We start from the raw sequence: 16,575 nt of genomic DNA, 5'->3' as shown, positions 1-16,575 counted from the left end.
TCTTGAAGTACATATTTATAAAATTCTTCACACCACACATCTTTGAAATTGAACTTCACAAGTAACATTCCTTTCACTGATTCTACCAACAAACGGTTCCTTTCCTTTGTCCATTGAGCATTTATGAATGAAAACACACGTTCAGTGGAGGCATTGCTGCCTGGTATGGCAAAGAAAACCTGGCAAATGTTCAAAAGTTCAGAAAATACCTCGATGTTCTGGCACTTATTAAAAAAACAGACCATTGTTGGTCTAGTGTTGTATCTTTATCCAAAGTTGAAGTTTAGAATAAGCCCTTACGTTGCAGAACTGGTCGAATAATTTTGAATCATCTATTTCTACACCTTTTGACTGTAAGTACTGAATACATGGTACAATATCGTCAAAGCTGAGGTCTTTAATGTTTTGAAGTTTCAACCATTTGAAACACTTGAATTCCTCTATAGGATGCATCCATTTATCCAAGTACTCAGTGCAGGTTTCATAGAAACAAGATACATTCTCCATAAACACTTTGCATTCTTTATCCAAACCATCTTCTGAAAATGTATTTAACATCTGTCTGACTTTAAGGGGAATGAATTGACCTTCAATTCTGCCTTTCAATGGAGATTGGACAGATTCTAATAGTTCAAGCACTTCTACAACTGAATTATGTTCTTTCTCAAGTGAAAAAATTTGTAGTGAAAAATGTGCATGGTTGAGGAAAGAAGCAAAAGATAGAGCTCTGAAAAGTCATTTTCAAGGAAGTTTCTAAATGATGAAGGCATTGACTTCCTACCTTGAGAAAGAAAGTAGGATTTCAGAGCTGGGAACAATTGCAGGATTCTTTCAACTGCTGGATACAATGTTAACCACCTAGTCTTAGAATGATTTAAAAGCTACAGATAATTTACATCAACAAATTCACAAGAGTCTTTCAGTTCCTGAGTGCGCACTGCATATATATGAAAGAAGTTGAAAATTTTCATCACCGCAGACTCAATATAAACAGGAAGAGTTATGTAGAATGTGAGCAGGACATCCAACACCTACTATGTTTTCATTCAAGTCTTTTTTTGAGAGCAGAGAATACATTCTTCCATTCCCTGCATGCAAAGCCTCCAAAATTAACATTGGCGTTGTCTCCAGAAAATGCAATGCATCTAGAGGTAATTTTATGCTTTTTGAGAGTATCTGAAATATAGGAGGAAATACATTCAGAACTTTCATTTGGACATGCTTGTAAATCAAAAACTTTTATCTGAATGCCATTATTTTTGTAATCAAAGAGTTGGATGACAATTGGAAACAACTTTAGTGCGCCATGATTGCTTGCATCTGTTCCTAGGCCAAAAAATGGAAGTTTATTGTTAAGAGTTTCAATTATAATATCTATCGAGTGAGGAGCAATAACATTATTTATTATGGCTTCTGTTTTAGTTCTTGCACAGGTCAGTTTCTGTGCTAATTCAGAACCTAAGAACATACTCTTATTTAATTTAGCTGTGCAGTCCATTGATTTGTAAGACTGGTGATGGAAAACTGTATGAAATGACATTGTAGCTTCTGCGGCTTGAACTTTTTTATCACCTGGTGAATATTTGGGAGTGACAAATGATAACATTGAACATGATATTGACCTAGTTCTCACCGTCTTTTTGTGTTTTTCACTGTTGACGTATCTTTCCAAGTCACCAACACCTTTGTATCCGACATTAACATAACTATCACACACTGCACATTTCGCTTCACTTTCACTGCGTCCGTGAGTAAAGCAAGGATACTTATGTTTTAGTTTATCCAAAAATTTGCACTGTATTTTTTTAGATTCACTCCTTTCAGGCTGCAAAGATGACATACCGGTACGTAATAGGATGCAATGAGATTAATATTTCACTCCACTCGCTGCATACTCGCACTATCATTTACGGCGACAACCAGATAAGCAAACACGATAGCTGCAAATCATATGGCAAGCACATGTAAACTGTAGCTCTTGACACTCCCGGTTTCTCTCAACATAAACGTGGAAATGAAGCGCATTGATTGGTTGATCGATGCCTGGACTTCGAGTTCAATATAGCGAATATTAGTATTACTTATTTCCACCCTCAGAAGTAGCGCCCTGAGCACATGGAGTTGATGTACGATACAATAATATGCTGTCCTCAGCCTAAAACCTAAGTGAGCAGTCTTGTAACGAAAAATGCCGGACAATGTCGATAAATTAGAAATGCCGGCCGGACATAACCAAGATGATTGAAAAGCAGGACATGTCCGGCAAAAGCCGGACGGTTGGTAACCCTAGTCACGCAGCTGTCAGCTTACATTCTGGAGATAGTGGTTTCGACCCCCTAAAAAATGCTTTTCCGTAGTTAATTAAGGCCACAGCCATTCCTTTCCACTCCTAGAACATTTCTGTTCCATCGTTGCCATAAAATCTATCTGTGTCAGTGTGACGTAAAGCACATTGTTTGAAAGTACATGACTTGCAGTTTCCTGTACAGTTTCCACCGCTCCCTAGTTTACCCTGTTTTCCTGAATGTACTACTCTACGACCCTTTTAAACAAATCCCTCTCAGGCAGGCCATCACTACTACAAATTTCAGTCCCAGTTTCCCGCGGTACCTACTCCATATTCTCTGGGTAATCACATAAATGGGGTTGTAAATAAAAGGTACAGATTTCTGCACATGGTTATGAGAGTAGTTAGGGGTTGTAGTAAGGATTTAAAGGGGAGGGCATATCACTTTCTGGTAAGACCCCAACTAGAGTTCCAGGATTACTTGATTCAAGAAATGAAAAAATCCAAAGAAAAGCAGCTCGATTTGTTCTGGGTGATTGCCGACACAAGAGTAGCGTTACAAAAGTGTTGCAAAGTTTGGGCTGAGAGATAAAGTTGGAATTCAAGAGGACACATTGGGGCAAATATTCGCTATAGGAAGGGGAGTTAGGGACTGGAATAACTTACCAAGTGAGAAGCTCAATGAATTTACAATTTCTTTGCAATTATTTAAGAAAAGGCTAGGAAAACGTCAGATAGGGAATCTGCCACCTGGGCGACTGTCCTAAATGCAAATCAGTAGTGATTGATCGATTCAAATTCCCGATCACCTTCCAGTCAGTATCCCTCCTCCACTGATAACATTCTGCGCTCCTTTAAACTGCTCCCAGACTGCATTAACCAGATGTCACACATCCCCAACTTCGTCCGAGTCCAGTCATTTTCTGCACGTGTCGCACCTCGCTTGGGAATGCGTTATTGTGCAGCCTTCGGTGGCTTCAGTGATTGTAGAAACCATAGAAGACCACACACATCAAAATTATGGCCAGATCGATTGTTACATATTTGTAAAAATTGTGGTTGGTGCTTCCCAATGTCTTTCCATGGTCAGTGATTGCACAAAGCCCATGTCTATACATTGTGACGTTGACAGCAGCAATTTCATTATCTTCTTGTATGAAACTCTCCAGCTACATTACAGACGACTACTTTGTTACTCTTTTGGAGTGTCTGTGGCTTAAATTCATGCAGTAGCATAGCCAGCTTCAACCAATGGGGAAGGGGGGGGGTATAGTTACAAAATGATGACAGAACATAATGAAGGTGCTTGTGCATGTGTGGAGCACGCATACATGGGCGTCATTATAATGACCCTGATACTAGTAAATTATGTTGATATTCAGATTGCAGTACCGGTACACTACACAATTTTACATTAAAATACAGAACAAGAACAATGTGATCAAGATCAGTAGTTTTATGGCGAATAGTATGTTCAGTTTACAATCTAAAATCCAATATTCGAGGAATCACCAGGGGGGACGGCACAGCCGGTCAGTAAGGTAGTTATAAGGGTGGCGCTCACATGTGGATAGGTTTCCCGCCCATGTGAGTGTTCACATAGTAGATTTAGTTTATTTTTATGTTTTAGGAGTGGCGCTTGCATGTGGTCTGGTTATCTGCCCGTGTGAGCGTCCACATTGTAGACTTAGTTTATTTTTATTTTGCGTCCACACGGTATATTTAGTTCATATATTTTTCTCTTTTTCTCTTTGTAATTGGAACATGTATTTGGGCCGAAAGCCTGTAATGTTCTTCAATAAATACTATACAACTTTCGAGGATTCTTAGAAAATGGATTCAGGAGATCTGCTGGTTTAACAATTATTATGTACCTCTGAATGGTCAATAGAACTAACCCATTGAGTCGACATTCATTTGTTTATTGTCAGTTTCTGATTATCTTTTCGTAAAAATTCCATTGAGAGGTCTTGGGGGAGGGGGAGATGTTCCAACTCCTTGTAACCCTTCCCCCCTCCTTGGCTACGCCGCTGAATACATGCCACCTTTCAGTTGGGATATTTCTAACTCGAGAGAACATACACTCTAGCGACCAACTAGATACACTGAAAAAAAGAAGAAAAAAAAGGAAAGGAAAAGAAGGAAAGGTGTATGGTGCTTAAGTGGGACTTCATTGCAAATATGCACTAAGGATCAAAATAGGCATTTATAGACACTATTTTCGCGGCCACGAAATTAGGCGGGTCAGAGAAATTACGCTATTGCCAAGGTTATGTAGCAACTGGCGAAGAAATGTCTAACTAAACACATCATTTCGGAGCGCGAGGCAAGTTGTTCTCTCTCAAGCTTCTGATGTTACTTCATACAATGTTTCGAGACAAATTATACTACAAGCTTCAGAAAAGACTGCTGATTCCAGTGGTATAACTATTTTCCATATAAACCACTTTAAATAATGATGAAAAATAAAATCTTGAACGAGTAAGTTTAAATCCGTAGAATCATGTATTGAAAATTTCAGTAAGCGGCCAAGTTTTTATTTCTTCAGCCAATAAAATTTTGTCTGCGGGAAAAATGTAAAAAATCGCCTGACTTATATTTTTTTTATCTGAAACATATTTCCGCGAGTCTTGTAATTTTCCTGGAAAATGGCCCGGAAAGCGATCATGTAAATGTCGCTAGCTGAAGCAGTTCGGGGCGCGCGCACCAGCATAGGCTGCAGGACCCCGTAAATACTTTTGGATTACATATTAATCCGTATCAGTTTTATTAGGGTAAACCATACAGTGATGGGCATTAACATAGTAATGGGCACTGGAATTACAAGGAGTGTAAAAATAAGCCTTCTGGCAGCGGTATGCATCCATTATTTGTACCTCTGTGTCAAAAGTACTCTTAGGTATATTCCTATGCAATCTCCATGGTCTGTGGCCACGCAATGAGCACAAGCATAGTTTGTTTGTTAGTGTTGTGGAATCCATGTTGGTTTGGTATTGAATCCTTATCAAATTGTTAAGAAGAGTGTATCCAGTTATTAAGGAGGTAAGAAAATATGCTACTATATATTCCGAATCTGCTGTTTAAATATGTTAGCCTGAGTTATAATTATGTTTTGATATACTTATTGAACTTCTACCAACTAACAATAATCTACAAATGGCTGTGCCCATAACTGTGACTGTTTGCAACTGAGAAAACAGTGATGGGCATTGGGTGCCCACCACTGTAATTTATGAACCTTTGAGCATTATACATTTTTATTTCATCAATGTTTTCACTATGCCCTCAGTGTATACATTTTAACAATAGAACACATGTAAAATGGTATTTGACACTGATGGGCACAGTGCCCATCAGTGTGATATTGGCAGTGCCCATCACTGTGATTCTCCCTTATTTTTATATTTCGTTAAGTTTATCAAGAGAAATATCCTAACAGATAATTTAAGCAGATATTATTCCACTAAATACGTACTTTAAGGGCGTAAGCATCATAAATAAGGCTAAGTGAATGCAAAAGACGTAATATATTTTTATTCATAAAAGTTTCCATACAGTTGTTTACTTCGATTCCATAGGTTTGTTTGTTTTATTCCAGCTCCAAAATGCCAAATAAAGGAAAGGAGCCCTATAGAAAAGAAAGTCTAATGGCTGCAGTTGCTGCGGTACGCGATGGAGAGAAGATAAAAACTGCAGCAAGAAACTTCTGTGTTACTAGGTCTACACTTCAGCGTTACCTTAAAGGACAACCTAAGTCTACATTTGGTCCCAATCCGATCCTTAGCGACAATGAAGAAGAAAGTTTGGTTAACTGGCTAATAGACTTGAGTAAGAAAGGTTTCCCTAGGCGAAGAGAAGATGTTCAACTCAGTGTGCAGGAATTCCTGAAATCAAACGAAAGGAAAACTCCTTTCAAGGATAACCTACCAGGAATTGGGTGGTACAAAGCTTTCCTTAGGAGACATCCGGTCCTATCAGAAAGGACATCTGAGACTGTAACGAAGGCTAGTGCTAATATAAGTGAAGCAGATATTAGAAGATGGTTTAAAGAGATTGAAACATATCTGAAATCAGAAAATTTGTTTGATATACTCCAAGACCCATCAAGAGTGTTTAATGGAGATGAAACAAACTTTCAACTGTGCCCAAAGAATCAAAAAGTCATTGCTCCAAGAGGTTCAAAAAATGTTTATGAAGTTTCAATGGGAAATGAAAAGGAAACCTTGACAGTTATGTTCACATTTGGAGCCGATGGTTCAGTCTGCCCTCCAATGATAGTATACAACTATAAAAGACTGCCTAATGAGATTGCACAGTCTGTTCCAGATTCATGGGGCATAGGCTGCAGTGACTCGGGCTGGATGAGATCCGAAGTATTCTTCGAATTTGTGGCAAATGTTCTTCATCCCCATTTAGTGAAAACACAAGTAAAATTTCCAGTGATACTGTTTGTGGATGGTCACAAGAGCCACCTTACATTTCAGCTTAGCGAGCTCTGTACTGAACTTCAGATAATTCTTATAGCATTATATCCGAACGCCACAAGAATTCTCCAACCAGCGGACGTTGCTGTATTTCAGCCAGTCAAGAGTGAGTGGAAAAAGGGAGTGCTAAATTGGCGTCGAGAACACCCTTCTGAAGCTCTCACGAGAAAGGACTTTGCTCCAGTGCTGGAAAAGATTGTGAATGAGAGAATAAAGCCAGAAACCTTGAAAAGTGGTTTCAGAGCCTGTGGTCTTGTTCCATGGAACCCAGACAACATAGACTTCACTAAATGTATTGGAAGAAAGTACAGTGTTGCCACTCCAACCGATATTAACAAAAATGTGAATAATTCGGATGAGAAGAACAAATTACTGACATTTCAAAAATTCTGCAGTATTGTTGGAGAGGAGAGAATTGAGCAGTTCAAGAATATTGAGAAGGTAACTGAAGAAGAACACAGTGAAGAATTTTTTGTATTGTACAGACTGTATGAGGAATTTTTTGAGAGAAATGATCAAAATTCGGAGTTTGATGGACAGGATGTAGAACAGCAAACCAGAGAAACAAATTTGGAACAAACTGCTCTGGAGAATGTATATGAAGAACAAGAACAACCGACCCTCAGTACAGCTCCTCTACACATGAATGAATCGCCTCAGCCACGAACACCATCGTCAAGCAGTGTGTTGAAGCGTTCGGATGTTAAATCACTGGAAGACTGTCTTGTATGGCCTGAAACGCCCAAAAGGAAAAATCTACGGAATGTGCAACGCATGCCTTACGTGATAACGTCAAAGCAATGGAAAGACATCCATAAAGAAAAGGCAGACACGAAAGCAAATGAGGAGAGGAAGAAGGAAGACAGAAAGAGAAAAAGAGAGGAGAAAAAGTTCCAAATAAACAAGAATGAAAGGGGTAACAAGAAAAGGAAGGATATTTTGCCTGTCATACGAGAGAGCAATGACCCCAAAATGACTGCAGCTACATCTGTAAAAAAAGTCTTGCTATTTGAGAATCGCAATGAACAATCTGGTGAGAGGAATCATGGTGACGAACACTTGAAGCAGAACACGGAAAGTCTGGCTGAGAGGAAAGGAGTAGCTGATTGTGAACAAGGCAGTACTTCTACGAACATCCTGAGTACAGGCGAAATGAAGATGGGAAGATGTTTCTTCGGGGCGTCAACAAGTAACTTCTTGCTGGAGAGCAAAACTAACAATTCCCTTCGGAAATCCGCCGAAATATTTTCTTCTGGACTTTGTTTCCAGTGTGGCGGTAGCCTTAATACTAAGATACAAGGAGTTTCCTGTCAAATATGTCAGAAGATATTCCACAAGAAATGCCTTCCCGTGGGAAACGATTTGCATCCAGCAGAAAATGAATCAGAGGATGAGAATATTTTCTTCTGCATAAATTGTTTGGATATAGTAGATTACAGTGGAAGTGATTAAACTAAGTAGATAATAGGTTTTGTGACTCCTTAGAAGGTATTTTCCTCTGTGCCCATCACTGTGTTTCGAAGTGCCCAAGTTAGTCTTCAAAGTGCCCATCACTGTCATTTTATGAATTTCTGAAATTAATATTTTATAGAAGGTCAGCAATTAATACTAAATATCTAACATATCATTCTTATAAAACTAGGAACACTTCACTATTCTCTTGCAATGAATGAAATATGTATCTCCATAATTATTCGGTGTATGTGAAATAAAACTATTTGAGCCCTCTTAAAGTGCCCATCACTGTATGGTTTACCCTACATTATAAATATTTGAATACTGTGTATTGTACCGAGTAATATAGGAAAAGAACTACTTTAAAGAATAGGTTTACATTAATTTACAATGAAGTAAGAATCGGTTTCTGGCTTCAAGGCAATCTTAGTCACTGTCATCACTCATCTCACTATCTGTCGAGTCGTCTTTTACACCGATGATGAATGGCTCCTTTCTTTCGTCCCTTACTATTTCCTTGGCCCAATCGTCTGTTTGAACATTTTCCGCGCGATTGAAGCACTTTTCCCAATCTGCAGCAGTCACACGGTCGATGGCTTCTGACGTGAGTTTTCTACGCCCTTTATTTTGAATGTCTTGTTCCTCTCTGCCACTTCTCTCTTGACTTGAGCCCAAATCAATTCACATTCACTATCCATCTCTAACTGCCTTTACGATGCGAGCTCAACAGCTGCTTGACAGGGAATGACTCGGGTAAGGTGGCCTGGAGCGGATGGGCTTCAGTTTGACAGCACTGTACGATCAGCGTTGCCAATCCGTGCCCAGGGGTAAGCAACTCTCGACCATCTGTCGCTTCGCCGTTCCCATATCTGACGACAGCGCAGTTTTCCTCACCCGTCTAGTTTGGTGGCCGCGACAATAGCATTGTTGCCATTCCTTGATGGATGTAGTACTTCAGCATCTGTCTCTTGGTATAGGCCAGTGCGAAATGTAGCTTCCACGGACAAAGACAATATGGAACTTGCTGGGGTATGGGTAGTGCTGAGTAATACCATTCATCATCGCCATAAGAAATATTTGGGTCGGTGCGAAGTAAAGCGAATTGTAATAATAAAAAAACAACTTTCGTAGCATGACCAGTGCATTTGAGTGTTACGAAAGGTGTCCTCATAGGATCAGTGGAGCTGCATTAGCATTTTCAGGCCCAATGAGGAAAGCAATGGTAAAAAAATCAGTTCGGATTAACCGAGTTTGCGAGTTGTCAGTTTTGGATCAGCGGGATTCTACAGTATTATTAATCATTTAATGAATTTATTTATTATTAGCAAGGTGGGTTAAAGTGTGTTCCATGGAGGACGCAATAGCTGAGTGACGTCGTCGTCGGTTTCACGCGAAGACGGCCGCGGTTCGAATCCCAGGCAATGCATGTGGGATTTTTGCAATGCTTAATCATATCCCTGTATTTTGGATTCCACGTAAAACTAACAGTCCCATGGCTATGAACATGAATGTATTAGAGAATAAAATGAGGTACATTAATATCGTTACAAATTCAATATATTTCCTGCTAGAGATACCTTCAGCCAAGACGTAACCGATGAGGCGGGCCAAGACGGATCAACAGAGGTCACCACCTCAGAATCCCTATCCCTGGATGGATTTTTACCAGTTTCTCCGGAGGTGACGAGTTTACTGGTATAGTAGTTCAGACCAAAGAAGTCGTAAGTGCCTGAAAAAAAAAGAAAGACGTTCATTAGATTTGATTGAAACTGAAATATTTTAGAAATTCACCCTGAATCAAAATTGATCTAAATGAATCACAGAAATGAGAGGGATTCATTTATGTTGTATTTTTATTTATCGTATTGAAAGGAAACAAATAGTAATTTAGAGAAACAAATAAAATATGAAAGAAATAATAAACAAGTGTTGAGATATGGCGAATTACAAGAAAAAACGGTGAAGTAAAAGTTTACAGAAAGAAACGTGACAATTAAGAAAACCTTCAACAAATTCATTAACTCTAATATTGCGTATCTATTGGATCCAGTTCAACTCTAACGGTGTAGCCTCGCCCATCTGGCGCCATTGAAAAAAATCAAATTCGGGTTTGCGACGATTTTGAGGAAAAAGGCAATTTACGTCATGTATCGAGGGATCGTATGGGGAATTAACGTGGTGTAATTTCCAGTCATATTAATTGTGGTGACGTAATATTGCTAATGGTGTACAACAAACAAGGGGTAGGTGTTGATCTAAAGAGTTCCAGTTGTTATTCTTATCGATTCTTTAGCAGCGTACACCAGTGGCAAGTCGAAGGGTAGAGGATAGGTTCTCCATGAAGTGCCAGGCAGTTTCTTTATGATGTTATCATGGTTCTTTATGGTATTGTCCAAGTGATTTCTTTTAAGTCGGGGATCGGTCCAATATAACACCAAGGTATTTCGGATTAAAATGTTGTCTGACTATTTGTTGACATCTTTCAGTCGTTGATTTGCTATTCTGTTGTTTAGGTGGTACGCACAAAGTACTCTTTACGAGGGTTGGGGCAAAAGCCATTGCAATTACTTTTTTCTTGCAGATATGCGAGCGGATCAACAACTGCTAATGGTAGCGCAGAAGCTATGCGGGCATAGTGTGTATTCACAACAACAGATGGCTCTGTGGTTGCTGGTACTAGCATAGAGGGAGCTGTGAAATCAGTTGTGTGGCGAGTGTCGTGCGAGGTGAAAATAACCCGTATTGAGCAACGCGCGTACTTCAAAATAGCCGTTCTCCGGGGGAGAAATGCGAGAGAATGTCACAGTGAATTGGTGGAAGGCCTTGGGAATAATGCCCCCCCTCCCATACCATACAGTATCATCATGGTGGGTAGGCAAGTTGCAACAAGAACGTGTGGCAACCGGTGATCAGTAACGCCCGAGACGACCTGTCAGTGTGAGGACTAACGTGGCACGTGCCGTCATCGAGCAGCTCCTGGAAGAAGACAGACGATGGACACTACTGGAGTTAGAGAGGGCAAGTGGCGTCGAGAAACGCTTCATCGATGGCGATTATTCGTGAGGGGAAGTGTTCGCCATCCTGTTGTCAGCATGCTAGGTGGTCAGAGCATGTTGCAAATCGCATCCACCGTTTGAACTTCCGTCAGTGCATGCGGTACCCACTGCGATGCGACTTCGTGCAGTTGCAGCTCTGTCCGCAATCTCGTGGGGATGGTGCATTTCTCGATACCATTTGTAATACCACCATCTCCGTCTGAGAAAATGTTTCTAAAACTATCCCACATGAGGGGTTGGTCTTATTCATTTAGGAGGTCAAGTTTACGATTTTTCACACACACACAAAAAAAAACAAAAACAAAAAAACAAAAAACAAAACAAAACAAAACACTGCGATTTCAAAAGTTAGAATTCTCCCTTGCCAAGTTGATCTTTTGGGATTTAGACCATTTTTGTATGCGAATGTAAGGCGTCAAATTTCATATCTTTAGACATCTTAACCATTGGCGCATGTCATTTGGCTTTGGGGTTATTAATAAAAATATATACCTCAAATTCAACACGTTTAAAATCCCCCTCCAACCCCGTGTATTTAACTGAGTCCCACCGAGTGTCATGTATTCTCTCGTGTTTACAATTCCAATCAAACGGTGCCTAAACCATTGGGATGGGATCTTTAGTTCTGGAGTTATGGTATGCGGCAAAAGAAACAACACTGAAATTATGGATCACCGGTTGTCTACGTTTCCCTGACAACGAAGTATTTACGTATAACTAGCTGTATTACCGGCGCTGCCCGGGCATTTTGTCGTTTCCTTTAGGTATGTTATTACCTGCTAATTATGTGTCAAGAGAATTTCGTTATTATGGCGTTGACTGATTAAGAACTATATTGTAGTTTAGAAGTTATTGCTGTGTTTAATTGCAAGTCTTATAGATTATTTTCTTTCTCGTAAATCAAACTAATCTCGGTAAGTTTGGACATTTTCTTCATCAACACTATTCGCCATGCTTACGCAGCTGAGCTGGTACTTAAACGGCATCCAGAGTGCCCCAATGTAACTCAGCGACCACGGAAACTATGGATTTGACTCTAGTATTATTCGTTTTTGATTATTCTTGTACGTCATTTCCTCCCTGAAGTTTGCTAGAAGGTGTTTTACTCCTCCAGTATTTTTTCGAGGTAGTAATTCGTATTTGTACGAAGTTTGGTTGAGAGCTATTCTGGAAGATATTGTACACACGCACATCTGTAATTTAAGTAATTTTCTCTTTCAAACCTTTTACTTTTAGGATTCGTATTACTTATTTCCAGTGTTTTTTTAAAACTTTTCTTAATTGTGACGTTGATTGATTGCTTATGAACTCTTTTGTACATTTTTAAATTGAAATTTTGTTATGTGTTTAATTGTTCGTTCTAACTTAAGATTATTTTGTTTCGCCTTGAAGTATTTCCTTCTGGCAGCCCAGATAGTTTAGGAAGTAGTTGATCCTTTCAAACAAATAATAACAGTAAGTTATAACGTAAAGTATTTACGCGTCGCATTATAGATATAGCTTACGTGGCTCAGGGGGCAGAACACCGGACTCTCACCGCTGGATTCCGTAGTTCAAATCCCGGTCACTCCACGTGAGATCTGTGCTGGACAAAGCGGAGGCGGGACAGGGTTTTCCCCGGGTACTCCGGTTTTCCCTGTCATCTTTCATTCCAGCAACACTCTCCAATATCATTTCATTTCATCTGTCATTCATTAATCATTGCCTCAGAGGAGTGCGGCAGGCTTCGGCATCCGGCGCAATTCCTATTCTCGCCGCTAGATGGGGGCTTCATTCATTCCATTCCTGATCCGGTCAAACGACTGGAAACAGGCTGTGTATTTTCATTTTCATTTCTTACACTAGGAATGGCACGACAAAGAAAGCTTTCAGAAGCAAGCAGCGAGTGCTATCCAACTGCAAAAACGACTGGCTAAGCGTTACATATGGGGTGTTCTGTTTTATGAATCCGAATGTGGACCACCAAGATAATGGCAGGGAATAAATGATTGGAAGTTCTTGAAGATGAATCCATAAACTGGGCCATTTTAGACTTTTTTCAGCCCTTCTCACTCCCATGCCGATGGGAACTGAACTTGGACTTAAATGACATGCGGAGTGTCACCATCTCAGCGACCAAGAAACCTTTGGTTTCGACACTATTTTCGATTATTTTTATATATGCCACCCCTTGCCAACCACGTACCCTAGGGGTGGCTTACTCCCACAGGGCTTTTTTCGAGACAGTTACATTTGTAGTAGAATCTCTCCTTTGCTTAGCCTACATTTACGCATATGCCTACTTCGAACACTAGGCCTATACTCTACTGCAGAATCCTTGAGCTGACGTTGCCATGGTTACGGCTGGTCATTTCTTCATCCATTTCCTAAGAGCGGGGAAGTGTGATGCCAATATCTACAAAACGGTTGGTTTTAGGTCCTTAAAATGTGGTTTTCGGGGCCCGCAGGACATTACCGAGTTTTGTTCTACAGGTTGCGAGGCTCAAAATGAGCTTTGTCTCGTCCTTGTACGGCAAATTCAATATTTCGCCTATATTAGCCTATGTTAATGTGCCAAAGGGCCTAAATACAGCAAATGGAGAGGGTTGTTAAAATTTCTTGTAGATGGGTTTACCCGCAAGGTCCTAAAAATTAAGTACAAAATATTGGTTCAAATTGGCGGAACGATATGGATTTGTATAAAGTACAGACACACAGACAGATGTTCTACTTTCTATATATAGATTAATACAACTTCCCGCCATTATAAGGCTGCTACCAGGATAAAGAATATCGATTAACATATTGTATATCTTCAAAGTCATTGGTGAATTTGTTAGAATTCCCCCCCCCCCCATGGGACTACAGCCCTTGAAGGGCCTTGGCCTACCAAGCGAGCGCTGCTCAGCCTGGAGGCCTACAGATTACGAGGTGTCGTGTGGTTAACACGACGAATCCTCTCGGTCGTTATTCTTGGCTTTCTAGACGGGGGCCGCTATCTCATCGTCAGACAGCTCCTCAATTCTAATCACGTAGGCTGAGTGGACCTCGAACCAGCCCTCTGGTCCAGGAAAATCCATGACCTGGCTGGGAATCGAACCCGGGGCCTCCGGGTAAGAGGCAGGCATGCTACCCCTATACCATGGGGCCGGCTTGTTAGAATGCGTCAGGTAGAAGAGAAAGCAAAAAAAAAAAAAAAAAAGAAAAAAAAAACACACGGTTCAGAAATGAATGAGTAAATATAGCACGATTTATAAAGCTGATTGCTATTTGCTTTACGTCGCACTGACACAGATAGGTCTTATGGCGACGATGAGATAGGAAAGGCCGACGAGTGGAAAGGAAGCGGCGTGGCCTTCATTAAGATACAGCCTCAGCATTTACCTGGTGTGAAAATAGGAAATCAGGGAAAACCACCTTCAGGGCTGCCGACAGTGAGGATCGAACCCACTATCTACAGGATGCAAACTCAGAGCCGCGCGCCCCTAACCGCTCGGCCAACTCACCCGGTAAAGATGATTGCAGAGTATGGTTATTATACCTCGTATTGCGGTCGGGGTGGTGATGTGAAGTCGTGTGTGGCTTAAAAAACTTACTGCATTCATATCAATTCACTCATAATCCACACATTTCTCACCTCTGATGTACTCGACCATCTCCTTGCTGAAGACAGGTAAACGGGAGCGAGTCCTTCCTTCAGCCTTGCTCTTCTTGTCCACAAGCTCCCGAACTATAGCAGGATAGTCACCCTCGGTACTGAAGATGGGATGAGCGAACATTCCAAACTGTGACGGCAAGAAAAAAATGCCTCTATAGGAACAATGCATACGTAAAGAATGTCTTAGTTCATAAGTAAATGTCGGAATGTATTGCCATTGTGGATTGCATGTCTTAATTTGCAAAAAAAGAAAGAAAAAAAAAGGACGGTATATCTTGCAGAACATAGACAATAATTCATGATTGTTTTGCATTCAATTCACATTTTTGTTTTCTAGAATCAGTTACTCAACTTACTTACGATAATTATTTCACCAATTTTAACAATAAGAACTAGGAATGGCGAGCCTTCGTGGCTCATGTGCCAGCCTCTCACCGGTGGGATCCGTGGTTTAAATCCCGGTCACTCCATGTGATATTTGTGCTGGACAAAGTGGAGGCGGGACAGGATTTTCTCCGGGTACTCCGTTTTTCCCTGTCATATTTAATTCCAGCAACACTCTCCAATATCATTTCTTTTCATATGGCATTCATTAATCATTGCCCCAGATCAGTGCGACAGGCTTCGGCAGCCGGCACAATTCGTATCCTTGCCGCTAGATGGGGGTTTCATTCATTCCATTCCTGACCCGGTCAAATGACTGGGCTGCGGATTTTAATTTTCATTTTTTAAACTAGGAATGGCACAACAAAGAAAGCTTTCAGAAGGAAACGACGTGTGCTATCCAAATGCAATAACGACTGCTAAGTGTTACATATGGAGTGTCCAGTTTTATGAATCTGAACGCGGACCACCAGGAAGAATGGCAGGGAATAAATGATTGGAAGTTCTTGAAAAAAATTAGAGAAGACTGCTAAGCAAATTAAAACCAATTGTTACAAGTGAGGAAGTTCTAGCTCGGGTAGGAGAAGACAGGTTTCTAAGTAAAGCAATGGTCGAGAGGAAGACGACCTGAATTGGATGAGTATTAAAAAGATACATTTTTTGAAGGACGATCCGGAAGGATTAGTTGAAGGAGGAAAGATTGAGTACGAAGAAGTACAACACTTACAAATGACTGAATGAAAATTATTATTATTATTATTATTATTATTATTATTATTATTATTATTATTGTTGTTGTCCGCCTCTGTGGTGTAGTGGTTAGCGTGATTAGCTGCCACCCCCGGAGGTCCGGGTTCGATTCCCGGCTCTGCCACGAAAATTTGAAAAGTGGTACGAGGGCTGGAACGGGGTCCACTCAGCCTCGGGAGGTCAACTGAGTAGATGTGGGTTCGATTCCCACCTCAGCCATCCTGGAAGTGGTTTTCCGTGGTTTCCCACTTCTCCTCTAGGCGAATGCCGGGATGGTACCTAACTTAAGGCCACGGCCACTTCCTTCCCTCTTCCTTGTCTATCCCTTCCACTCTTCCCATCCCTCCACAAGGCTCCTGTTCAGCATAGCAGGTGAGGCCGCCTGGGCGAGGTACTGGCCATTCTCCCCAGTTGTATCCCCCGACCAAGAGTCTGAAGCTCCAGGACAGCGCCCTTGAGGCGGTAGAGGTAGGATCCCTCGCTGAGTCCGAGGGAAAAGCTGAACCTGGAGGGTAAACAGAT

At 40.8% G+C, this 16,575-nt stretch overlaps 2 protein-coding genes across 4 annotated transcripts in view; one reads left to right on the top strand and one right to left on the bottom strand.

Moving 5' to 3' along the window:
• Positions 1 to 16,575, bottom strand: part of LOC136858638 (myrosinase 1) — a 100,408-nt gene that overhangs the window by 10,830 nt on the left and 73,003 nt on the right. For all 3 annotated transcript variants that reach the window (XM_067138342.2, XM_067138343.2, XM_067138341.2), the window contains 2 exons: positions 14,899 to 15,046; positions 9,804 to 9,955 (listed from right to left, as the gene is read on the bottom strand). In XM_067138342.2, the coding sequence (XP_066994443.2) occupies positions 9,804 to 9,955; positions 14,899 to 15,046 (300 nt within the window). The remainder of the gene's footprint in view (positions 1 to 9,803; positions 9,956 to 14,898; positions 15,047 to 16,575) is intronic.
• On the top strand, positions 5,893 to 8,223 carry LOC137497093 (uncharacterized). The gene has a single exon (XM_068225721.1). It carries the CDS (start codon positions 5,893 to 5,895, stop codon positions 8,221 to 8,223), a length of 2,331 nt encoding a protein of 776 aa, XP_068081822.1.

The sequence above is a fragment of the Anabrus simplex genome, chromosome 1 (assembly GCF_040414725.1).
Source record: "Anabrus simplex isolate iqAnaSimp1 chromosome 1, ASM4041472v1, whole genome shotgun sequence".
Lineage (NCBI taxonomy): Eukaryota > Metazoa > Arthropoda > Insecta > Orthoptera > Tettigoniidae > Anabrus > Anabrus simplex.
The sequence above is the reverse complement of the archived record's forward strand: the minus strand, read 5'-3'. Positions and strand labels throughout refer to the sequence as shown.

What these genes read in the sequence shown, in the direction of transcription:
- LOC137497093 (XM_068225721.1), top strand. Translation starts at nt 5,893, where the DNA reads ATGCCAAATAAAGGAAAGGAGCCCTATAGAAAAGAAAGTCTAATGGCT.